We start from the raw sequence: 26551 nt of genomic DNA, 5'->3' as shown, positions 1-26551 counted from the left end.
GGTCTGCAAAATCTAACATTCAAATTTAAAAAAATACAAAAACTTTGAGCAGCTCTTTGGCATGGCAGCATATAACGAAGTATACTGAAGCACCTTGTTTGTGCTTCAGGCCGGCAAGAAGAGCCCAGAGACACCCAACCAAAACACGGTGTGGCAGGAACCGTGAGAGAAAAGGGAGGAGGGTGTGTGTGCCACACTTGCCTGGGCAAGTAGCCCTCACACTGATGAGCTGGGTTTGCAGCTGCTTCCGCATCCTGATGACATGTCTACTTCAGGTTCATGTTTCAGGAGCCACCTTGGTGTTGAATGTGAGCAAGACGATGGCCAAGATCAACACCCGATTCTCTCACCCGTCCCTGGTTCACCCCGCGGTAAGGACCTCGGACAGAGATCTCGAGCGTGTTGAAAATGGCATCAGCAGGTAAGGTGGGCTCTGTTTTGTATGCCTGGATCAGGTCATTGCCATAGGTCACCTAGACCGTGGGGGAAAGAGTGCCTTAGCCTACAGCCGCCACATTTTGGAGGGGTGGGTGCCAGTCACAGTGCTCCTTCTGACTTCATTTTTCACTTCACTTAATCCTCACAACCCACACTAAAGTAGTTTTTATTCTCATTTTAAAGATGTGGGGAAATGTGGCTCAAAAAGTTACACACTTTGTATAAAATAACAAAATGAAGATTCAAATGCAGAATAAATTCTATTGTAAAAACTTCACCAAACTGCCACATGTATACATCAAACATTTAGTGGATTCTGTGTGCCGGCCATTGTCCTGAGCACTGGGGATATGTACAGATCAGATGCCCTGCCCCTACCTTCCAGGTGAAGGTCAGGATCCACCTGTGCTGATGGGCCTGTTGAAAGTGGGCCAGCAGAGCCATTAATCCTGTCGATACCATCCCACCACAGGCAGCCGTGTAGAAATCTGGGGCACTGCATTCCATGCTAGCCCTGTTCCTAACTTTCCAGTGGACTCGAGAAGACACTTCTTCATGCAAAACTCACTTCTTCACCTGTAAAAATGGAACACCATTCTCTTCCAAGCTCCTGGCATAATAGGGAGGGAATGGGACAGTACCTGTTTGGTGCAAATGGATGTAGATTTTTATGTTTCTTAATTATCCTCAATGAGTTGAACCATGAGAAACTTTATTTCCAATATTTATGTTATTTCTGTCCTTCACATATAACAGTGAAAACTTCTCCCTGTCCTGATAAGTGTATGTTATCTGGTGGCCAAAAGATGCAATCACAGTCCCTCAGTCCTCACTTCCCTGGCACTGGGCCCCCCTCTGTTATGCATCTTTGTTTTTTCTCTGCCTGTGTTCTTGGTCCCAACCCCTTAGTAAACCTGCTAGTAAGTGAAGGGTAACAATTTCTGAAGAACTTGAGTCCCTATTATTGCAAACTTATGCAGCTCTAGGACCCCACCTTCTGGGATTCAGGCAAAGGAAAGAAAATCTCAAATCATTCCAACAGATATTTGTTCCATCCAATCATTTTCACTTGGTGCTGGCCCCCAGGAAATATGACAGGACTCAGGGCCATTAGAAATCCCCACCCCACTCAAATCTCTCCTTTCTAACCGGCCTACTGTCAATACCTGAGTCCCACCTCTGGAGACTTATTCCTTTAGGTTAAGTCACTGCCTCTTATTTAAAAGAAACAAGAGCACTGTTAGGACAGTTATCTGCTGTTAAACTTTGGTATGCATTGAGAGTTTCTTTCCCATACCTGAGCTAATAAAACCCCTTGAAGGGGGGCTTTGAAGAGGGTTGGGGTAGAGGGGAGAAAAGGCCGAAGAATGGGCCCAGCCCTGGGCTCTTGGGCTCTTGGACCCAGTGGGATAAGGACAGAGGCTGTCAGGATCAGGAAGGATTTGAAAAGAAGTGAAGATTTTCCCCATGGCTCTCTTCTGACGGAAGCTTTTCATGGAGCTTCCAGACTCCCTGGGGCTGAAAGCCAACAACGGGGTCTCAGTCTGGATTCTTCCAGTGAGACACTCAAGAGCAGCCTGCCCAGCGTGTCTGCTTAGCCAGGCACTACCATGATCCAGCTCTGCCTGACTTGTCCTGGGTCTGCCTCAGCTAGTGGCCAACAAGCCCAGCCTGACTTGTGGGCTATTGAAGAGGGTTTACCAGGTCTCCTGAAGATGACTCTTTGCAAAATAAATTGCTGGCTCATTAAGCCACACTGACACCTGGCAACGGGCCTCTGGCTTCCAAGAGACTCTGCAGGCTCACAGTGGGTTCACACATACTCGGGATTGGCCAGCCACATGGTCAGGGGCTCTGAACTGACGCCTTTCAATGGTGCTATTTGCCATCTTCATGGATGAGACAGTACCCTTCCCCTGCCGCCCATCCCTTCCCCTGGCCAGCAAGATGATGAACAGCACAGGTGCAGGGTCAGGCCTGCGTTTCAGCACTGGCTCTTAACTGACCATCTCTGAAAAGTCATTCAACTGCCCCCAGCCTCAGTTTCCTCATTTGCAAAAGACTGGCCCTGCCCTCAAGGGTTATAGCTCTCTGCAGTCCCTGCCGTGTGGCACAGACTCCGTCAAGGCTCCCTGTTGGTAATGATTCCTCTCCTGTGGGCCTGGAAGCCCTCTCCTCCTCCTCTGACCTTAGACAGCCCCAGCTGTCCTGATACCTGGAACCAGTCATTTCCTGCCTGTGTCCAAGACTTGCTTTCTCAGCCTGACCAATAGCCAGGTCTCACTGAGCCCCACATGGGGCTTTATCCACCACTTACTCAGTAAAAGCTTGTTGGCAGGCTAATACAGAATCTCATGGAAACACTACAGAGGTTTTAAAAGGAGAGAGAGAAAGACTGCTTCCCTCACGTGCTTTATCTTATGGAGGCAGGAGTAGGTTAACAGATGGAAGTTTCCAGAGTGGGTTCCTTGGAATAACCAAGGACTGGGAACCTGTGTCCAGGCTGGGGGTGGGGCAGCCTCAGGCCCAGACGCTGGGTCCAGGCCCCTTTCCCGCTTCCCAGTGCAGCCCAGCATCTGTCTTTCCACAGACTAGTTCTCCCTGTGAGATCTGTTTAGACAAAGGACTCTGGCACATCGATATAAAATTTTTTAAGTTTCAAATCACTGTTTTAGGGGAGGAAATGGTGTTTGAATAAACCATAGATCTTTGCCTTGAAATCCAAATCCTTTTAGGAAGCTTTTGGGAGAAGCAATCGCAAATATGTGTCCCCAGATATTAATCACTCTTTATCCTCAATGATATTAAGAAGCTGTGCTGGGGACCCATGTGTCAGTGTAGCCCTCTGTTGGATGCCCCCAGGAGGGAAGACATGCCATGTCCTTGTCCTCCCAGACATCCCTGCCCCCAGGTCTTTCACCCAGGTTTCTGGTTGTTTCATTAAATTATTGGAATAATTTTCCTAGTGACCCATCATAAGGAAGGATGAAATGTATCATTTGAACAAAAAAAGTTGTTTATACCCTGAAAATACCAGAAACAAAGGTATCTTGAATTCTTCTTTTCTCTTTAGACCTGTTTAGTTGACTCAATAATGTCAGGGCTGTCTGGCATATTTTTGAAGCTAATGCAATAAAGACTTCAGAATCTGCTACAGAGAATTGCAGCCAGGACCAAGGGCACCCCAAGTCCCATATCAATCTCCTGGTGTAGCTTTTGGGCACAGGGTCTGTGTCCTATGGAGGAGAAGCCGCCTTCATGCTGCTCCCTGAATACAGTGCAAAGCAGTTATCACCAAAGAAAACCATTTTCAACCTGCTTCCCCAGACCAAAGACAAAAATGCAGACACTTCAGTTTCCTGGTCACATGCGGCCGATGGCGATGCATGCCAATCAGTCAAGTCCCTCCAGGCTTAGGAGGAGGGAAAAAATTCGGTGTCATATTCTCCACCCTTGTTCTAAAAGGCTATTTGTGTTTACTCTTATGTCCCCAAAGTCCCTGTAGGAAGACACCAGATGCTCCAGAGAATGCAGTTAATTACCAGTTCCAGCTCCGATGAGAACCTCTGTCCTGTCCCCATGACAGAGGAAACCTTCCCTCATGGATATTAATTCCTCTTGATAAATAAATTTAGATGATGTGCATGGCACAGTGAAAATTGCCTTGTCTTTCAAAGTAGTCATTTCATTGTATTGCTCCAGTGGCTCTCGTTCTTGCTAATTACTAACTTAGTGGGGCTTCTACCTGCACAGACATTGTCACTTCCTAGGATCACACCCTCCAAGTGGGAGGCAACTTCGGGGTTGTCCTGCTGGCCCTGCTCCCTGTACAGAGACCAGGCTCCTGTCCATCTTTCCCTGGGCCCCTCAGCCAGTTCCAGGCAGGCTCTGTATTTCCCTGGGGGATTCTAGATCCTCTTTCTTGCACTGACTGCCAGAAGCTTCTCCCCTTTTTCAGTACCCATGTGTCCTTGGAGACTCAAAAATATCACCTCAGACATTGCGTTCCTCTCCTCTCCTCCCATCTCCCCTCCACCTGCTTGGTACAATCAGTTTCTCTGAGGTGTAACTGATTAGGCTTAACATTTACCTCCGAAGATACCCTGGAGCACCAGGAAAGACATGGTAGAATTTCAAGCACCAAGAAACAAGTGGGGAGATGTGTCAGGAAGAAAATCCCCATTGGGGGCCTTGAACTTATGACATATAAGGCTTCCCCTATTCTTCAAGGCTGAATGTGCCTTTCTGAACTTGGGTCTCTGAGTAATACTTGAATCAATAAGAAATCACCAATTTTTCCTTTATTTCTTTTTGAATACCAGGCAACTTAAATTCAGAGAGGGTAAGTAACCAGCCACAGAGAATCTAGCTAATAGGTGCTGGGGTGAGAATTCGAACCCAGGCAGCGCCGCTCGCCACTCCACCACTGCCCCTTCGAGTGAGTGTGGCAGATGCAGTCCACAGCGGTAGCTCTCACCGCGGCCAGGAGCAGGCCTGCTTTGGAATCTGGGCTGGGTTCTGCACTCCTCGCTTGCCCATCAGCTCTGATGTCATTGATTCCTTTGCTGCGAATGCAAATACATCTGGTCTCAGGATGTGCCTTGCATCATTAGCAGAAAACCAACCAGGCAAGAAATGCTGAGCTTGGTGCCTAAGGCTCCCTGAGGAGCTTCTGTTGGGTCCACAACACCTCCCTCCTTGGGATTGCCTCCAGATCTGGGCACATGTTTCGTGACTGAGCACCACCCCAGCTGTGAGTTCCTGCCCACCACTATCACTGCATGCCAGCCACTGGGATCAGGGGGCAGGAGAGATGGACTTACTTGTCTCCTGCCTGCTCCTCCCGTAACTGTCTTAGGTGCTTTGGAAAGTGCATCCCACCTTTGTAGCATACAGAATATAAGAAGAGCAAGGGGATCATAGCTTCCTAACTGCAGCAGGGTCTCTGACAGGTCTCATGTGTTTAAGGATGAGATGTGAGTGGTCTCTTATGAGTACAGGGGAGAATTCAGTAAGGTGGTTTGGAAATAGCCATGCCTGCTAGTGTATCAGAGCCATTTATCTAGGGGCATGCTGCAGGGCTCAGTCCTCAGCCATGTCCTGTGCAGCTTTTGCTTTAATCAGTTTTCATATGTTGAAAATATAGAGGGCAGCTTCATGGAGTGGATGACAGCAGGTTGTGCAATGGGATGGAAGTACGTTCGAATCAGCTGTGCCACTTGGCAGTGCGACCTTGAGAAAGTTATTAAAGGTCTGTGGCTTGGGCTCCAGTAACAGCAGGGTGCGCTCCCTCTCCGTGCCCAGGCAAGAATGCAGGACCCTGCCCCCGGGAGGATGACCGTGATGGGGAAGAGACTCAACCTGATGAGGGGTGTTTGGGGAGCTCAGGGTTCTAGCCTGGAAAACAGAAGCGACACAGATCTGAGAGCCGGCCCAACACTGAGGGCGGTCACAGGGAAGGTGAAGTTGCCTGGCTCTGTGTGACTCCAGCAGGAAAAACGTAGTCTTTACGTGAGGAACGGGGTGGGAAGAACCTGCGGGCAGTCGGAGCTGTGCAGAGCTGGACGGGCCATAGGAAGGGGGCGGGCGCCCCCTGCTGGAGACAGGAGGCCTTGTAGAAAAGGGGATCCGCGGCTCCGTGGCTCCGTGGCTCCGTGGCTCCTCAGCTCCGCGGCTGCCCCGGCGCTGGACTCTTGACTCTCATCAGTCACCAGGGAGAGGGAGAGCCTTTCCCCGGACATTAATTCTTACTAACTTATCCAGCCGTGTTGCCACCTTAAGAAGGTTGATTAGGTTGGAATAGGTCACGTGATAGGATTAATGCGTATTGCCTGGGCTCCTCAAGACTCAATAGAATGAAGGGCAATCTCTAGAGTCCAATGCCTGGCTGGCTTTTAATCAGGCTGACCAAACTTCAGCCCTAGGAGGTTTTAAAAGAAAGGGAAAGAAGGGAAAAATATGCCCAGACACATTGGTCTTATTCCAAACAATTCAACAAACACCAGGCTCTGCTGCTGTGACCGGCGCTCATAGTGAGTCGAGGGCACCTGTCCTATGTGTGTGCAGCGTGTCACCCTGAACTGCCCAGGTGAGGTCACTGCCCCAGTTACCTCTGCACTGCAGGGCATAGGGGTTCAGGCTTGGCAAAAGGCACAGTGGAAATTGATTTTCATATGAAAACACTATACAAACATGTATGTTGGTGGCAGGGGCCAGGGAAGTGCTAGGCCAATTCCATACAGTGTTCCAGGACACTCCTCTTAATCAGACAACCACATGGGCTCCCAGGAAGGTTGCCACTCAAGCACACAAGTAACTGACCTGTAGTGTGTCTGTGGCGCACACAGTGGGAGGGATGTCTAGGGAGGGCCTCTTGGAGGAGGTGGCACTTGATCTGGGCTTAGACGATGGAATTTCAGTATGCAGAGATACATTTGAACTGGAATCCTTGTTTGGGGGTCACTGTGTGGAAATAACTTCTATGGCCCCAGATGGTAGGCACTGGGGTCTCCCCAACTGATGCTCTGGTGAGGGCCACTTACTGCTGACTTGGGCAGTAGCTGGACATGAGCTGCCTTCCTTGGTCAGGCTTGCTATAAAGGAAAAGCCATGCTAATGCCAAAGCCAGGATCTAATGGATCCTCCCAGAGCACAAACTAGAGGGGGAGCCCCTGGGTGGAGGCTCTGTGATGGCAGCTTTCCTTATTAAGCAGGGCATCTGGCCGTCTCATTCTGTGTGTGTCCAGGAGGTGGATGAGCTTAAAATCAATTTAGCCTGCTGCTAAATATTTTGTTTCCTAGGACCCACTCGCCATGTGAGGACATATTATCAGAACCTCAGCCAGGGATCACCATGGAGACCAGAGGACAGGCTGAATCCAGGCGAAGCTCCTTCACCAGCCAGGGGCCCGCCAGGTAACTGACCAGTCTTAGCCCTCACCTTGGGAAGGGGGAGACGGAGACAGAAAGGAGGTAGACAAGTCTCAGGAAGAGATGGTGGGTGGGGGGAATGGGGCTGAAGATTCAGAGAAGAAGGGGGAAGAAGAACAGTCAGAAATTCATCAGGGAGTACTTTTCCTCTTGGGCCAGGTGTTCTGAGCTCAGAAAAGTCTTAGGAAAACTGCCCTTCTCTGAAATTGCTTTAGTGAAAAGTGATATTGAGGTACTTGCTCAATATCAATTCTGGAAGAATTTAAGGAAAAAAAAGCCAACCAGGGACACTTCAGAAAAGAATTCAGAAAAAAAGACCAGCCAGCTGCAGGGACCACTGGGTAGACCACAGGGGACACTCTCCACAGGAGCTCCTGGCACATCTCACAGGGACCTAGGCTGTGCAGCATGCATCCTTTGCAAAAACACTGAACGATTAGCTAGGTTGTTGCCCTGTCTGCCTTCTGATAACATCTGTGCTATGGCTTCAGTAACTGTACCATCTTGAGGAAGCCATTTACCTTTGCAAGTGTCCTCTAGAGATGCATTCAGCAACATGTGGGCTGCATGAGAGCCAAGCCCTGGCTCACGATAGGTACTCAACAAATGTTGGGCTTGTGATTTCCTCCCACCAAATTTTTTTTTTTTTACCAATTCCATAGTTTTATGTAGTCATTTGTTCTGCAGGTGTTGCTTAAGGTTATTGCAAAAACTTAATTTATCTCGTTATTCTTCGTATTTTTCATTGTGGAGGATTATTTATTTCACTAGCCCCTTGTGGCTGGGCATTTAAGTGATTTCCAGTGTTTTTGTCTTACTAATAAAATGCTGTCTTAAGTCTTCTTGATTGCAAGGAAGAGAACACCTTCAAACCAGCTCTAATTAAATGGCTGAGGTGGGGCAGGGCTGGGGCAGGGCTGTGGTGGGGCTGGGGCAGGGCTGAGATACAGGCCACCAAGTGGAAATGACACCAAAGGGCTCCTGAGAAAGGAGCAGGGAGGCAGCTGCATTCTCCCTTTCATTTCCTCATGGAGTGTCTTGGTCTTCGGGTTTTATATTTCTGCATGTCTCTTCTGTTTCCGGCTTTCTCTACTTACACATCAACAGACATGGACTGAAATGGCCTTTGCCCTATGACCTTGAGTTGTAAACATCCACTTCCATCTTGGAGAGGCTGAGTGACTTGCTGTGGGTCAGTTGTCCATTCCTAGGCCTGTGTCGGAGGCTGGAGTGAGGAGTATGACCCTGGTGCCACCCCCTCAGCCAAGGGGGGTGCAGGGTGCAGGGTCTGGAACAGAGGGGCTGGGCTGGGCAGGCCCCTCAATGTATGTCCACAGCAGCAGCTGTACACAGGATGTTTTCCTGCTTTGATTTATTGCCTTAGGCTAAGGTCACAAGTGTGTACTTAGAGTCAAGGTATGTAACAATTCATGACTCTGTTCCAGGTTGCTGAAAACTGATATGGTGAACAGTGGCATGCACTGTGGATGCCAGGTCAGGGAAACCAGATGCCAAGAAGCAGAGCTGAGTCTCTCCCCTTCCCCTCTGAGGCAGGCCTGAGGGAAGGTTTCTCACAAGAGGCTGGAGCTGAGGTGGGCTCTGGAATGCAGACTGCCAGGTCCCTGGAGCTTGGGCTCCACAGGGTCTGGCTGCAGAAGGGTCAGGACAAATTGCAAAAAAGCTTCTGCATAAACCTGGGGAGCAAATGAGAGTTTGTGTGAGAAACAATAGGGCACAAGCTGGGAAGAGAATCTGGGTTGTATTGGGACGTTTGTTCCTTTAAACCTTGCCCTAGATTTTATCACCATTTGGAAATTGTATTTTTTTATCCTGATGCTTACCAGTCATAACAAAGAGCTCTACAAAAGGAATAATGAGCAGAAATGGTGCTAGTTCCCCACTGGAAGAAACATGCCTTTGGTAGAGTCCAGGCATTAGAAAGACAAGGCGTCATGGAGACAATGTCCCTTACCCAGGAAGCTCTGTCCCAGATTGAGACGGGGGAGGAGAAGGGGCTAGAAGGCCCGGCGGAGAGGAGGTGCCAGCCGGACTGCCTGCCCCGGAACCCGCGTCCCGCCTCATCTCTGCTTCTGCTCTGGCCCCCGGGGAGAGGCTTTCCGGCCTCTTGCCTCTCCGCGCTGGCTACCTGTCTGTGTCCTTCCAGGTTGTCGCGCCTCATCATCTCGCTGCGCGCCTGGGCCGCCAGGCACCTACAGCACGAAGACCTGAGACCTGGCTCTTTTCTGGAGCATTTCCAAGGAGCTGAGCTCAAGGAGGTGTCCAGCCAAGAAAGCAACGCCCAGTCAAATGTGGGCAGCCAGGAGCCACCAGACAGAGGAGGCAGGTAAGGACCGGAAGGAGGATGGGCCGCCTGCGCCAGCCGGGGTGGGGCTGAAGCATTTGGTTTTCTACTGCAGTGTGGGTCCCCCTCGGGGGTGCTGGAGCACCAGCCCTGTGGGCCAGCCCTTAGGACGTGTCTGTCTTGGGGAACACTACCTGCTCTAACAGTCCGCCCACCCCAAGTTCAGGAAGCCCTGCAGGAGAGGAAACCGTTTAACTAGAGTCCCCAGCCCCAGTGGGCCACCGCCCCCATCCTAGCAGGAGCTCCTGATAATGCTCCTGGAATTGGTGCTCTCAGAAACACATCTCGGGGTGCTGGCCTCACCAGTCTCTCTCTGTCAAAGGAGGGAGACTAGCCCGCACTGTGACCCACCTTTGCTAAAAAATAGGGCCGCCTAACCACCGCCTGCGTTGGACACCTAAATGGCACCCACAATTTTCTGTGTCGGTGTCCATGCATTCTTCTGGGAAGAAGGTCTGTAGGCTGATCAGAATTTTCAAGGGGAGCCGCCCATGCCCCAGATCAGAATAAGAACCATGGGGGGACTGTAGGCGGCGGTAGGTTGGGGACAGAGAGAGTGTTTGTTTTCTGGTGGGAGAAGGGTCTGCAGAACAAGAGCCCACTGCCTGATAGGCTGCTCATGGTGGGTGCTGTCCAGGGCATCCGCTAGAGAACTCTGCACGTGCTAGATTCACATCCCTGACCCATAACCCACACACAGCCCTGCTCCTCCCCTCTCTGGTTCTCCAGAAGTCTCCACAGCCTGTGGTGGGCAGGGAGACCAGTGGGCCACCACGGGTTGATCTGAGAGTCGCTGACTAGCAGAGCATCTCTTTAGGACCCTCGGGACAGGCGAGAGGAGGGGCAGAGAGCTGTGGAGGGGAGCTGCTGGCCTCTCAGCCTCACGAACAGGAGGATTCTTGCTCAGACCTTGCTTTCTGAGAAAGGGGGCTTGAACAGATCTCCTGGCTGAATTCTCTATGTAATGCCAAGACTTACAAGATGAAAATAAGCATGGTTATTGCAGGACAGCCCCTGTTAATTGCTAGGCAAAATGCTGTGTGTCTTTGTGTCAAGTGAGCAGAAAGGCTCAGGTATGTGTCTCAAACAGGGACACTCCCTGGGGAGTAAAGGTCATGAAGCCTCAGAGGAAATGCGATGTGTCTTCCAGGAGCTTCCATTTTATTTCTGTATTTGGGGGAGGGGGGTAGGATATTTTTATTATAGGTTATGCAGCAGATTGCAAAACATACAAGCAATTTTAAGGTAAAATAGGAGAGTTTAAGGAAACCTCTTGCTAATGACCCCTTTAGGAGACCTGCGTTTAGTCTTCTTTGCTGGGGAAGGGGTAGGTGGGAGAATTTCTGGCTGAGATGGAAGGACGCCTGGAGTGGCTTTGTCAGGCTCATGTTTCCATGTGAGCCTGGACTGCAAATCCTTGGACTCCCTGGGCTGTGGGAAGGGGACAGTGGTGGACCTGGGTGCTGGCCGGGATATGGGCAGGGCCATCCCAGGTTCCCAGGCATCCCAGACCTTGAGGGGCTCCATGACTACAAGGCCTGCAGGCTACTCATTGCTGAGGCAGGAAAACAAAGGGGGTAGCAGATCCAGAAGGAAAGAGGATGCACGAGGAAGAGGAGGAGAAGGAGGAGGGTGGAAGGGGTTTGCTAGCAAGCCAGCCAGACTGGTCCAGTTCTTTGTGGGTAAGCAAAGACTTCCTTGGCTTAGTTGGTCAAATTATGTTCTCCACAACCTTAGACTACAGGAGATGAACATTAGGCTCTTTGTCCATTTCCCAATGTGACCAGATGAGTGGAGGGTTGAGTTAGAACCCAACCAGGGCCAGGGTCTGACCATACCGCAGATGCTGGCCACCCCCTGGGAGGCTCCGAGTGGGTAGATGCATGCAAAGATGGGGGATGATAGCTGGTCAATCAGGGAGGCTTCCTGGTGGAGGAAGATTTTGAATTTTCCAGTCAAAGTCTTGTTGGCAAAACCAAGCGTATGCAGAGACAGGTATTAGTTATCCTGTGGGTTCAGTCTTAGGAGATTCCAGGCGCAGAAGTGCGGTAAACAGGGGCCACTGTACACCAGGGGCCTGAACTTTCCTTCACAACTTAGAGGGGTTTTAATTCATCAGGGAATTTTCTGATGATCAGAATCCATCCCCAAATAAGTAGTTACAGCCACATCCTGGATGGGGAGAAGAAGACTTGGGCAGGGCAAGCAAAGTACCAGAGAGCCTTCTGCAGGCTGTTCAGCGCCGTAGAAGAGGTGCCCTGAGAGTCAGGCTGGAGCATCAGCCGCCACTGGCTTCGATCCTCAGGGTCTCCAAGAGTGGTCTGCAGTGCCCACGACCAGGCAAGTGCCCTCCAGCCCTGGGAGGCCAAGCTGGCATTCTTAAACCAGCTGCGTTGAAAATGTGTACTGGCTGCCGAACACTTGCAGATAAAACCTTTGCCCATTGAACACCACATACTGTGTGGTTCAGCTTTAAATAAACATCCGGCTGGGTTCTAGACCAGCCTACACCCTCTCCCAGATTAGGGAGATCAGGGAGTTTTAAGATTAACGTGGACAAGGGGCTGGGGGAGGAAAGGCTGAAAATGGGGCCGGTTCTGCCCGTGGTCTATGTTTAGCCCTGCAGAGTGGAAGCAGCTGCTGCGGCTGGGCTTGGGGGCAGGCCACCGCGTGCGGGCCTGGCCCAGCAGGTGAGGGCAGTCTGCTGCTGCAGACTGTGTCCAGTCTGAGCAGAGGGCACTTAACCTGCTTCACCTGAGAGCACCCAGAGGCGGGTGCATGACAGGCTCGTTTCTGTGCCCCTTGGAGAGCACCTGGCATGTGGTTAAGGGGAATAAATGGTGTGGAATCTGAGGCCAGGACACTGATGGGATTCAGTTATTCTGAACTTAGTTTAAACAAGTGATTATCCTCTCCTGCCCCAAGGCTTTCACCAGAGCTAACCAGTCACAACACATTTGTCTCTGACCATGACAAGGCCCCTGTCCCTCAGGCTGTGTGGGGAAGCCCCGGAGACATGGGTGGGGGTACCAGAATAACCGCCTGGGGCAAGTGGCCCCGGCAACTGGAGCCGAGTTCAGATTCCCTGCTGCGTCCTGCAGACCTCACACAGCAGCTGGGCTCTGGCCAGAAACACTGCCAACACCCACATCAGCTCAGAGGAAGGGTGCATACCCCACTTCCCGGTCCCAGTGGCCACCCTCCTCAGGATAGATGCCCCAGCGTTGATCTCTTCCTAAGTTCCTCTGCTTCCCACCCTCCCAAACCACATGAGACCCATCTAGAACTCTGTTCCTTTCATGGGAATTGCATCCCCCAGGACAAACAGGCGGAAGGACCCGGTTTGCATGGCTTCTTTGGGCAAGCTGTTTTCTCTTTCTTTTTGGTTTTCTTGTCTATAAAGCAAAGGGGTTGAGTCAGATGAACGTTTTAAGCTTTAGCCCCCTCTGTTGCTATGCTGTGTGTTTGAGGGTGTGGGGTGACTTCCTTTCCGTCATAATGAGAGTGCATTTTCCACGCTACACCCTAAGCTCCCCTGTGCCAGTGAAATGCCCTTGTCTTAAGGCCAATTTGATCAATTTGGAGGTCTAATCACGACAGTGGGAAGAGGAAATTTAAGAGAATAGCCACTTGAAATGGTGGCTGTGCTATAATTACTTTCTGTCACCAGATGCTGAGCTGGCAGGTCACTCTGACATGCGATTCTGGCAAGTGCCACTCAAGACCCCAGGGAGGAAGTGTGTGCATGTATGGGATCATACGTGTGTGCCGGTGCATGGGCACGTGAGCGCCACTCTCCAGCCTTCTTTGTGGAGTACCATGGGGGTAGGCAGGAAGGACATCTCAGGTGGAGCTTATGGGAAAAAAATCAGCAAGAAATGCCAATTTCTTGATTCCCAATTATAAGCGAAATGTGCCTTCTTTCTCTTAGTTCCCTTTGTTTCTTGGATAAAATTTTCCTCCATTTCCTTTCATAAACCTTATTTGTATTTTATTTACATAAAGTTGCACATCAAATCCAGTGGTCCAAATTCCAGCAATCAAAAAAAATGAAATGATTTCTTCTGCAAAACAACAGTTCTTTCAATGCATGCTCGGTTTAAAGCCAAACCTGATGTGTAACATTCAGGTATTGAGTCCCACAGCCAAAGGAAGTCCCAGGGCACCACAACCCGTCCTGAGGGTCTCTAGGCTTCCTTGTCCTGGGGCTGGAATGTGGGCAGCCGGTGGGAGGGAGGATGGTGTTGACTCTTATCAGGCATCTATAAATCTTTTCAGGTGGGCTCTTATCAGGGTCCACACTGTAGCCAAGCACCAAGGAACAAAACTGGGGACTGTTTCAAAACGAGACTATCTGGGCAAAGAGATACAGAATTCTTATGGACACCCTCCCTGTCTTTTCTGTCATTTTCACTTAGTCCCACGGGTTCTGAATAATTTCTTCCTCCCCAATCAAACTGTTCCCACCCCAAACCAATATTGTTTCACAAATCTGTGTAGGTCTTTTGGGGCAGAACTGGGTGGATTCAGGGATGTAGCTGGATGGTTCTGGGTCTTTCCTAGGTCCTCAGCAGGATGGTAACCAGAGGAAAGGCCAAGGTCTGGAACTCCGAGGTCAGAAGCCCTGCAGGAGGCAACTGACTGGTGTAATCAAACTCCCAGCAGGGTTCAGCATGCCAGATACTCTTGCAAGCAGCGCCCTCTGCTGGTGCCTTGATGTTAAGACTTAAGAGGCAAACTTCAAGGGGACAGTCAATTAGTACACAGGATGGGTGACCTTGTTGTTCTTTAAGAAATTTAATGACTTTTTATTCTTATTCAGTTTATTCATATACTCGCTGTCAAAAGGATGCCTTCTGCTGCTCAGAAAACACAGAAAAGCACCCATGAGCAGACACCCACCCAAAGTACACTTCATGTTAATAGTGGAATCTCATTATCAGAGATAACGCCCCCTAACATGTTGGCAAACATCTCTCCACATTTTTTCTAGGTATAAATATTGAATAGATAGATAGATATGTAGATAGAAAGAATATTTATTTTGAAATTTTGAAATCCAACAGGGCAATCTGCTGGATTCAAATCTTGAAATACGTATATATATATATATATACTGGTTAAGAGTATTTATATCCCAATTAGCCACAAAGAGCTTTGTGACCTTGGGCAAGTTACTTGACCTCTCTATGCATCAATTTCCTGATCACACAAAAAGGATTGTAATAGTGTCTTACAGGAGTGTCTGAAGACTAAATGTGTTAATATGTGTAAAATACTTAGAACAGTGCCTGGTACCTAGTAAGTGCTCAATAAATAGTGACTAGTGTGGTAAGCAAAACGATCCCTCCCGCCCTACCCCCCCCAACCAGCCCCTGCCCCAAAGATGACTACATCCTAAATCCTGGAATATGTGAATAGGTTACCTTACATGGCAAGGGGGACTTTGCAAATATGACTAAATTTAAGAACCTTGAGATGGAGAGATTGTCCTGGATTATCAAGGTGAGCCCAAGGTCATCACTTAAAAGCAGAAGAGGGAGATAGCAGAGTGGGTCAAAGAGATGAGGTGGAAGGAGGAGGAGAGAGACACTGTGGGAGAAGGACTCGACCAGGCATTGCTGGCTTTGAAGGAGAAGGGCACCAGGCCGGAGGCAGCAGGCCCTGGAGGCTGGGAATAGCCCCCCATTCACAGCTGGCAGGGACCTCGGTGCTTCAGCTTCAAGGAACTGAATTCTGCCAACAACTGAAATGAGCTGGGAACAGATTCTTCCCCAGAGCTTCCAGAAAGGAATACAGCCTAACGACACCTCGATTTTCATCCAATTGGACTGAACACCAGGCTTCTGATCCACAGACCGAAAGCTAATGCATTTGGATTGATTTAAGTCTGTGGTAATTTGTTACAGCAGCAGTGGAAACCTATAACACAGATTTTGATGCCAAAAGTGGGTGGCTGCTGTAGCAAACACCTAAAGTGTGGAAAGGGCTTTGGAGCCTGAGGCAGGAGCTGGAAGAGTTCTGAGGAACATGACTCTCTTTAAAGCCTGGAGCGCTTTGAACAGGTTGTCAATAGAAATGTGGATGTTAAAGACCCTGCCAGTGGGGGCTCAGAAGGACATGAGGAGCATTTCCAAATTGCCGAAGTACTTAATACCTAAATGGTCATAAACCGACTATCAGTAGAAATCTGGACTTTAAGGATGCTGCTGGCAAGAGCTTGCAAGGAAAGACAGGCCTGCTGTTAGAAGCTGGAGGAAAGGGCATCTTGTTTTACAGTGGCAGATAGCTCAGCGGAATTCTGTCCTGCAGGCAGGTGGAAAGCAGAGCTTGTATGCAATGAGTTTGAATATTTAGCTGAGGACATTTCTAACCAAAGGCGTTGAAGGTACAGCCTGGGTTCTTGCTGCTTATGGTAAAAATTCAAGAGGAGAGAGAGAAACTGAGGGAAGAACTTGCAATGTAAAGGAAATTCTCAGCCTGCACAAATGGAAAAGATACTAAATTTTAAAAACTCACTGTCAGGAAAGCAGGCCTTAGAGAAAAAGCCCAGGGTGTGGCTATATTGCTGATACCTCAGAAAGAACAAAAGTCTGAATATTCAGTATCACAGGAGACTCTCTGGACAGCTCCCTTAGCTCCCCCTGCAGAAGCCACAAATGGATTTCTCAGACAGGTCTGTGGATGAGCCTGCTGTCTAACAGCAAATGCCTCCAATACATTGACCACAATGTTCTGGAAGATTTTATACCAACAGAAGCACTGCCAGCTTGGACCTGGAGGGATGGAAACAGTATGAAATGAAGACCCCCTCACAATACCCCCATATTCTAGATGTAGAAAACAGGCTGAAGAAACTACTCAGCTAAAAACAGGTGCCACCTTTCACGGAAAAGGAAGGCCAAGCCTGGAGCCACCGGGGATCATTCTCAGACCTGCAGACATATGGGTGTTGCCCTACTGGATTTCAAAATTGCTTGGGAGCAGTGACTGCTTTTGTCCCTCCATCTTCTCCCTTTATGAACTGAAATATTAATAACTGATATCCGATGCCTGTGGCTCCATTGTATTTTTGGAGCAGATGATATGTGTCTTTTATTTCACAGGTCCATAGGTAGAGGGGACCCAGACCCTAGGATAATTCGCACTCAGCATCTCACCCATACCTGACTTAGATGATGAGATTTGGGACTTTTGAGCTAATGAGACTCAGAGGATATTTTAAGACTCTGACTTGGGGCTATAATGGGATGAGACTTTGAGGGATCTTGCAATGGAGGTGCCTATGGGACTGATATAAATCTTTAAGGGCCAAGAGACAGACTGTGCTAGGTAGAATAATGGTTCCCAAGGATGTGCATATCCTAATCTCTGCATCCCGCAACTATGTTACCTTACATGGAAAAAGGGACTTTGCAGATATGATTATGTGCCAGGACCTTGAGATGGGGAGATTATCCTGGATTATCAAGAGGGGTCCAGTCTAATCACATGCATCCTTAGAAGTGGGGAGCCTTTCCCAGATGCAAAGAACCAGAAACATGGCATCTTGAGAAAGACTCAGCCTTGCGAAGGCTTTGAAAGTGGGAGAAGGATGCCATGAACCAAGGCTGTAGCCACCTCTCAAGGCTGGAAATGCCCTCAGTTTATAGCCAGCAGGAAAATGAAGGTCTCAGGCCTGTATTGAAGGAATTGAATTCTGCCAACAATCCAAATGAGCAGGAAACGGATTCTCTCCTAGAGTCTTCAGAAAGGATCACAGCCCTGCTGACGCCTTCATTTTAATCCAGTGAGGCCCACTCCAGACCTCTAACCTATGGATTTGCCATTTGGGTTGTTTGAAACCACTAAGTTTGGGGCAATTTGTTGTGGCAGCAAGAAAGCTAATACTATTATTATAAACTCTTTTTCAGTTTGCTTTTTAACTTAGCAAAATAGTAGGAACATTTCCTGTGTCACTGAACATTCTTCCACATCACTTTAAGAGGCCCTGTGGAATTCCATTGTTGAGGATGAACCTCCTACTGTTGTATGATTGGCTTGCTTGTGCTGTTTGACTCTCAGAAACAGTGGCAGTGAGCATGCCTCTGTACGCATGTCTGCACACATCTTTGATCATTGCCTTAGCAAGTGCTATGTCAAGTGCATTGGTCTTTTTGAATGAATGTTTCGTTAACACGCTTAATTCTCAACCCATGACTTTCTTTAGGATGTGGAATAGGGAACCCAAAAAGGCCTGCAGTTGGCTCTGGCATGTGTGTCTTGGGCAGGCAGGACTCTTTACCTTTCACCTCGGTTTCCTCAACTGTTCAGTGGGCGGTAATGCCTGCCATGCAGAACCATTGTAACTTCGAAGGGAGAACCTTTGTGACAGTATCTAGCCCTTAAATGACATGTAACAAAAAAAGAGGATGCAGAGCAAAGCCGTGTGGTGAGAAGGCACCAGCACGCACAGGACCTTCCTGCAGATATAGATGGAGGGGGTTGCTCCCCCCACAGCCTCACAGTCCAGCAAGGTCTGGACACGTGTCTGAATGTGGTGGCACTGGCCTCAGATGACTGTAAGATTTCTAACCTACAGAGCTACAATTTGGGTTATCTTAAAGCCACTAAGTTTGTGGCTGTTTGTTCTGGCTGCAAGAGAAAATGAATGCAACTATTATGATAAACTCTTTTGCAGTCTGCCTTTTAACTCAGTGAAATATTGGGAACAAACAGTGCCTTGTCCCCTAGGCGGCAAACCTCTTCTTACCTGTCCAGATTTTGCTCCCCTGCCGCACCCTGGCTTTCTCATCAAGGGCCAAGATTTCATTTGACCCAGGTTTGAGAACAACCAGAAGGCTACACCCTTTCCTTCAGAACAAAGAGCTTTGCATGTGACTGCCAAAACCCCACATGACTCTTCCATCCTAAATGTGTGGAGATTTGGGTTTATTGCCCATTGCCTCAAAATGTCTCCAGTATCAAGCTCCTTGGGACGTCCTAGGGGCTCATGAAAATAGGCCAGAGATTGTAGAACATTCACCCAAACCACTATGTAAACTTCAGGGTATGCAGTGTGTACTTCAGTGAGGTGGTTTACCTCAAACTACAGGAGGAAGAAGAATCAGTTTATTGCTGTTATTGATGATATCAATGACCTCATTCATCCCAGTGTGCTGGAAATCCATTTCCTGTGCCACGCGCTCCCCTCCGTGCCACTACAGCCCTCTGCACTGTGGGAGTTGTCCTTGGCATATGAAAATGGCCAAATGTCCCCCGTATCATCCATGACAATGTGAGAAAGGAGGAGAAAGAGAAAGAAGAGAGAGAAGAAAGCTGCCTGAAACAAGAGGAGTAAGAACTGAGAGAATCTGCCTCTGAAGAAGGGGTGCAGTGGTCACAGCGGGGGGCTCAGGACCTGTGGGTCTGGGAGCAGTGCCTCACTGTCAGCCCCAGAGAGGGGGTCGCTTAGGGCTGTGGAGGTGTTGGCCCCAGGTGGGCACCAGGCTTCCTGAGATCCTGGGAGGGCCCTATTCTGCAGGGAGAGTCCTGTCCCAGCTCCGGGAACCCAAGGGGGGCTGGCAGGCAGAAAGGGCTGTGACCAATCAGGGACTGCCTCTGTGAGCCTGCCCTTGTGCACCCCACCCCCGGGCATGCTGTCTGCTTGCACTGGTGGTGTCCACACAGTCCAGGTGAGCTCAGGCCTTCTCCTGGGCATTAGAAAGTAGTATACTCCAAACTTTAATCCCAGCCTGGTGGTGATGAGCATTGGAAACATTCCAAAGCCCCATCAGTGAGCAGTTGACTTTGCACCTGCTGAGTCAAGGCCAGACAGAAAGGCACGCAGGGTCTCCTCTGAGGCACGGGAGTAGGTCAGCAGGCCTGGATCAGCATACGGGGCATACGGGGTGGGGGAGGGGACACATGGACCCAAGTCAAAAGAAGATACTCCAGTGCCACCCATAAACTCTAACACTCAGGAAATCCTGAAAGTAAGGGCAGAAAGCTGCCCAAGCTGTTTCTTCCACTCACTGTTGGTCCATGTCACCTAGATGATTCCCAGGGTGGTGGTTTCAGATAGAAGGCAGGACACAAGTCCTTAGGACTGTCCTTAGAACATCTGCACAAATGTGATTGGGGCAGTAGAGAGCATTCCCAAGGGAAGGTGCCGGGGATCCCAAGTTCAGTCCACAGAGCAACTGCCTCGCAACCACCCATGCCATGTTTAAATGCACATTTCCAGGCCCCAGCTCTGGAGGGGGTCTGGGAATCAGCATTTTCACAAAGCTACCCCCGATGGTTCCACCATGATCATGCTGCATGTTTATTCCCAGCCTCCTGAAGGGCATGGATGATACCACAGGGCATGTGGGCATGTCATCCCCACCATTTATAGCCAACAGCAGCCTCCTGTGGAGCCAAGCTGGGCGGGAAGGACCTCCTGAGTCTGCCCTACTCCCCGCCTGTGTTCCCACACAGGGACACCCCGTGCGACCCCCTGAGGCTGATGGGGCCCTGTCTTGGGCAGCCATCTCTCGAGCTTGGCCTGCAGTTGCCTAGGGCCTCGAAGCGAGGCCAGATTTCTAAGACACCCCAAACCTGTGGTCTCTCAACACACTGTACTGTCTGTGTGACAGTGTTTCCAGGAAGGACACCATCGTGGTGGACCCCTCCAGCAACGTGTACTACCACTGGCTGATTGTCATTTCCCTGCCAATCTTCTACAACTGGTGTCTGCTCGTGGGCAGGTAGGCGGGGCCCCCACCGGGGAGGGCAGGAGAGGCAAGGCAGCCAGGCCTCAAGGCAGAGCTCTGAGTCCCACTCGGGAGGCCAGACCTCTGGTCCCCCCGAGGCCACCATTCTGCTCTATGTCCCGTTTCTCCATTTATAGGAGGGTCTGAAAGAGGATGTCAGGGCTCTCTGAAGCCCTGGTGAGGGCTTGTGCTTGGGGTGGATGGCGGGAGTCCTGGCACCTTGGAGCCTTCTTACCTGGGCTTTAGAGGGAAGATACAGGGGTGAGTTGCTATTCTTCTGGGGTTAAGCAGATGGGGGCCAGGCATTCCTGATGCAGGACAAGGGTGTAGGGTCGAGTGGGGGCAGCTCTCCTGAGCTGTGGGCTTTGGGCTTTCCCAGGCCAGCTGCGGTGCTAGGGGCAGGGTGGGCTGCTGCTCTGGTCAGGCCCTTGGGGTGCTCCTGAGCAGGCCGCAGGGCCGGGACAGGCATCAGGGATGGAGTGGGCTATGGGAAGTTCTCAGCAAGCATGCACTTCCTGGATGAGGGGGCAAGCCGCTGCCTTTTGGGGGATAAATGTAGGCTCTGGAGCCTTCTAAGCAAGCTGCAGACCCAGGGTGCAGGGTGAGCTGCAATTCTTCCAGTAAGGGATGGGGACGTATTGGAGAGCAGGGGACTTGGGGTGCTAAGCAAGCTGCAGGGTGGGGACCCAGGTGCAAGCTGCTGCTCTTTGGGGTGATGTCTGTATGAGAAATAGTGAACATAAAGATTCAGACAGTAGAAAATATTTACTGACTTGCTCAGTTGGTAATTGCTTAGAAATTCTCATGTTTTTGTCTGCATTGGGCCCCAGAAAGGCCAGTGCTCAGCCTCTCACCTGCCTGCAGCAGTGAGGCCTAGAAAACCTGCCCCTCCTGGGGTCTCAGCACTGCTGCTGAGAGGCAGCAGGGCCCACTCTTCTCAGGAACTCCATGACCTTGGGATCGGGAGGCTTTTGGAGTCAGGGTCTCTGCATCAGGGCTGGGAGTGAGGCTGGAATCCAAAGGCTCCAGGCAGGGCGGTGACCCAGGGTCTGCAGCGCAGGGCTGATGCCTGCCCCAGACGCACTGCTCACCTTCTCGCTGCTCAGGGCCTGCTTTGACGAGCTGCAGTCGGAGCACCTGACACTGTGGCTGGTCCTGGACTATTCAGCAGACGTCCTCTATAGCTTGGACGTGCTGGTGCGAGCTCGGACAGGTGAGTGTGCCCAGGGCCTGGGGACTCCTCTGGGTCGGGCCACAGACCTCACAGTGGGCAGCAGGTGGGGGGCCTTGGGGGCCACTGGGCATGTTTGGGGAGATCCAGATGGTAGAGTGGATATTACTGCCTCTGATAATGAGAGGCCAGGCAGGTCTGAGGAAGCTCCAGCCATGTGGAGGTGGCGCTGCCTCGAGCACCTTCTACAGTGACCCCCTTAGACAGAGCCCTGTGCAGAGGTCAGGACACGTGGGTTCTGGTCTCTGCTGTTCCAGCAAGCTGTATGTCCTTGAGCAAGTCAAGCTGTCTCTCTGGGCCTCATTTGTATCACCTGTGAAATAAGGCCAAACCGTTATTGCAAAGGCTCCCTCCAGCTGTGGCTATGCAACAGGAGCAGTCAGGAAGCAGGAGGGGAGCCCCAGCAATCTTGGCGTTCCTCTTTTTGGTCAGTTAGGGGATCCAGGACCTGTTCCTCTGTGGCTTTTAGAGGAGTTTTAGTAGATGGAGAACCAAATGCTGAAACAGGGCCTAGATGAATGATGACTTCCTTCAAATAGGTGGCCTCAGGTTATGAGTGAGGCTAAAACCCCACCCATGCCGGAGGCCCCAGTCTGTGCATGATGGGACACCTTTCTCTCATTTGCACAAAGACATCGTGTAAACTGGTAGAGGCCCTGCCTGTCACTCCCAAGATCTTTGAACTAAAAACCCTGCTGTTGCCAGTAAAAGCACCATGGGATCACAGCAGTAAACTTCAGTGTGGCTTCCCCATGTGCAAAGCATTTCAAGTGCCCCTTGTTGTCTCATCAGAACTGCCGCATGAGGCAAGAAACGCAGGCCTGGTTATCTGCATCTCACTGATTTAGAAACTGAGACCCAGAGATGCTGAGTGACTGGCCCAAAGTCCACAGTCACTGCCCGGCAGGCCAGCCTGGCCCCCATCTGCTTGCACATGATGCCCAGCATCATAACTTAGAAGATCCAAGTACCCAGCCTGAGGCTCATGTGGGTGACGTAGTCAGGCTGGGGGTCTGCCACGCCACAGTCACATGAGCCTAAGACACGAGAGCTCTTCAGTGGGACAGGTCACCCTCACTCAGACATTGGCCCCATACTGCACCCTCGGCAACCTAAGACTAGGAAGCTTTTGGGGGATGGCAAGTCAGCTCAGAAACCACGTGGCTGTGGGAAGAACTCATCCAACTTGAGAGAAGGGAGCAGTGAGGGTCCACAGAGCACATGTGATGGTCTAGATGCTCAGTGAACACGAGCACAGCCAAAGAGTGAAGAGGGAAAGGTGCACCAGGAAGCAGGGTGTCCTCATGTGTGACGACAAACTTGCTGTCTGCTTCTCCCAGAGGGTGCAGTCCTCCCTCCGTCTGGCCCCACAGGGCGACCCTGGACCAGCAGCCTTGTTAGAGGCGCCCAGACCTATGGAACCAAGCTTTGGGGATGGGTCCCACACTCTGTGTTTTTACAGAGCCCTCGGGATGATTCTGCTGCCCACCAAAATCTGAAAGGCTTTCATTACAATCCTCTTCTTTAATGTGTGTTTGAAAATGTCAAAGAGAAGGAAAGAGAAGGAGGAAGAGGAAGAAGAATGCAGCCGTGGCTATTTGACTGATTTCCACAGCAATAATGCCTCCTGACTCCCAGTGTCCAGCCCACATCCAGACCAGTCTGGTTCTCTAGGGAGTGGGTCACGTATGTTTTAAAAGGCCCCTAGGTGACAGCGATGTGCAGCCAGGAAGGAGAGTATTGCCTTCCTAGGCAATGTTTTTAAAAGGTGGGTCATGCTCTATTAGTGACTGCTGAAATCAATTTGATAGGCCACAAATTATTTATCATCAAGTTTTTACTCTTAATATTTTCAAACATAAGCAAAATCGGGGAGAGTGGTAGCATGAACCCACATATACCCTCACCTAGCTTCAACAGTTATCAACCTTTTGCTAACCTTATTTCGTCTATTCCCTGCCTTCCTTTCTTGGCTCAAGTATTTTAAGGCAATAACCACTTTAACCTTATCTCTAACTTTAAAGGATAGGTTTTTAAAATATAGGTTCCACTTATCTTTTAAAACTTAATAATCATTCCTTGGTATACCCAATCCACATTAAAATGTACCCAACTGATCTTTATTTTTGAATGGAATAAAACAAATTAGAACCTCAGAGAGCGAACACCAGGGGGCATTTCCATGGTAGTGGTAAGTGTGATTTGGGACATTCTTCCTGTTATATATGTATAACTATATCTGCTGTAGTTACCTAAAATGTCTTTCTGTGGCCCATGATCAGAAAAGGCAGCCTCTTTGATGCCTAAGTGGCCTCTGTTTTCTTTTCTAGGCTTTCTCGAGCAAGGCTTGATGGTCAGGGATACCCAGAGGCTCTGGAAGCATTACAGAGAGACCTTACACTTCAAGCTGGATGTGCTGTCCCTGGTCCCCACAGACCTGGCTTATTTTAAGCTGGGCATGAACTACCCAGAACTGAGGTTCAACCGCCTACTGAAGTTTGCCCGGCTCTTCGAGTTCTTTGACCGCACGGAAACGAGGACCAACTACCCCAATGCATTCAGGATCGGGAACTTGGTCTTGTATATTGTCATTATCATCCACTGGAATGCCTGCATCTACTTTGCTATTTCCAAGTTCATTGGTTTCGGGACAGATTCCTGGGTCTACCCAAACATCTCCAACCCAGAGTATGGGCGCCTCTCCAGGAAGTACATTTACAGCCTCTATTGGTCCACCTTGACCCTGACCACCATCGGCGAGACCCCGCCCCCTGTGAAGGACGAGGAGTATCTCTTTGTGGTCATAGACTTCCTGGTGGGCGTCCTGATTTTTGCCACCATTGTGGGCAACGTGGGCTCCATGATTTCGAACATGAACGCTTCACGGACCGAGTTCCAGGCCAAGATCGACTCCATCAAGCAGTACATGCAGTTCCGCAAGGTGACCAAGGACTTGGAGACACGGGTTATCCGGTGGTTCGACTACCTGTGGGCCAACAAGAAGACGGTGAATGAGAAGGAGGTGCTCAAGAATCTCCCAGACAAGCTGAAGGTAGAGATCGCCATCAACGTGCACCTGGACACTCTGAAGAAGGTCCGCATCTTCCAGGACTGCGAGGCGGGGCTGCTGGTGGAGCTGGTGCTGAAGCTGCGGCCCGCCGTCTTCAGCCCTGGGGATTACATCTGCAAGAAAGGGGACATCGGACGGGAAATGTACATCATCAAGGAGGGCAAGCTGGCTGTGGTGGCTGATGACGGGGTCACCCAGTTCGTGGTCCTTGGCGATGGGAGTTACTTTGGGGAGATCAGCATCTTAAACATCAAAGGGAGCAAGTCGGGGAACCGCAGGACAGCCAACATCAGGAGCATTGGTTACTCTGACCTGTTCTGCCTTTCCAAGGACGATCTGATGGAGGCGCTCATGGAATACCCTGATGCCAAGAAGGCCCTGGAGGAAAAGGGACGGCAGATCCTGCTGAAGGACAACCTGATTGATGAGGACCTGGCCAAGGCCGGGGCAGACCCTAAGGACATTGAGGAGAAGGTGGAGCATCTGGAGTCCTCCCTGGACACCTTGCAGACCAGGTTCGCCCAGCTGCTGGCCGAGTACAACACCACCCAGATGAAAATGAAGCAGCGCCTCAGCCAGCTGGAGAGCCAGGTGAAGATCTCTGGGAGGGGCTTCCTGTCTGATGGGGACATTCCAGAAACAGAGGCCAAACAACAGTGAAAGTGCAAGTGCCCGTCTCCCAGAGCCCACTGTTGGTGTGATGCTACGTGGCCACAGCTGCCTGACATGGGACTCGGCCAGGCGTGGAGTCCAGCTCTCCTTACCCTTAGCAAACTGTGTGACCTCAAAAAAGAGTCTCCATTTCCTCATCTAGAAAATGGGATCCGTTATGTCTGCCCCAGTTAGGTGGCAGGTTATTAGGAGGTCCCCGTGAAGCCCTGCATGAGGCAGGCCTTCGGGGCGAGGTGTCCCCAGTCCAAGCGCATGAATGTGTGGGCACAGAACTCTTATTTTTCATCCAAAGGACTTTTTAGACTTCTAAAGTTCATTTTCTTGTAAACAGAAGATTATTTCTCCCTCCCCCTCCTGCACCTCACTGCACAACCTTCTGATAAGGGAGATGCAACAAGCTGAAAGTACAGTGTAGTAACTCAAATTCAACCTTATGCCAGATGCTTTGGGGCACAATTCCAAATCTGCTCCCTCCTCATGTGCTCTCTGGGCCCCAAGAAAGCCTGGCCTTGGGTTGTGCTGTGATAAACACAAGGGATGAAGCAAGGTCGCCCTGTCTGAGGCCAAATCTGTAAAGCCAGTGCAGACTCCTGCCATCCAGCCCCTGTGAAACTGGAAACTGTGTCATAGAAAGGAGCATCTCAGTGAGAGAAAGAGACGTTTCCTAAGCTGTCCGAGCCATTCCAGGCTTCTCTCCTGGCCCTTGAGTTGGGGCTCTGGGCAGCCTGTTCGGGCTCTCAGAGGAGACCGCTGTCAGGGAAGAACCTTCAGGCTGGCGGTTGGAATGGGATCCTGAGCCAAACAAAGCAGACAACTAGGACTTTTAGAAGATGAGACCCTTGGCCATATCTGTGCAAATTGCCCCTTCCCCCTCAGAGAGGAAGCTTTCTGCATCCTAGGCAGAGCTCTTAGCTGGCTGGAAGCTGCAGAGGGCAGAAACTAGCTTTTTAAAATCTAGTAAGTAGAATTCCATGAACATATTTTGGCTCTTTGATTGTGAATATAACCTTAATGGTCCACCCTTCACTTTACATACACATTGTAATTACCCAAAGATGTCACCTCCTGACATAAGAAAGCCATATATATATATATATATATATATATATATA

At 50.2% G+C, this 26551-nt stretch overlaps 1 protein-coding gene across 1 annotated transcript; it reads left to right on the top strand.

Moving 5' to 3' along the window:
* The first annotated feature begins 316 nt into the window (after window positions 1-316).
* CNGA3 (cyclic nucleotide gated channel subunit alpha 3) lies at window positions 317-26311 on the top strand. The gene is made up of 8 exons (XM_036880062.2): window positions 317-421; window positions 7240-7353; window positions 9533-9712; window positions 12843-12892; window positions 19000-19066; window positions 20350-20460; window positions 21573-21679; window positions 24028-26311. The coding sequence occupies exons 1-8, from the start codon at window positions 321-323 to the stop codon at window positions 25425-25427; spliced, it is 2130 nt and encodes a 709-aa protein (XP_036735957.2). The 5' UTR covers window positions 317-320; the 3' UTR covers window positions 25428-26311.
* The last annotated feature ends 240 nt before the right edge of the window (window positions 26312-26551 follow it).

Source organism: Manis pentadactyla, chromosome 2 (assembly GCF_030020395.1).
Source record: "Manis pentadactyla isolate mManPen7 chromosome 2, mManPen7.hap1, whole genome shotgun sequence".
In the NCBI taxonomy this organism is placed as follows: Eukaryota; Metazoa; Chordata; class Mammalia; order Pholidota; family Manidae; genus Manis; species Manis pentadactyla.
Note: the sequence above shows the minus strand (reverse complement) of the source record. Positions and strands in the feature narration are given on the sequence as shown.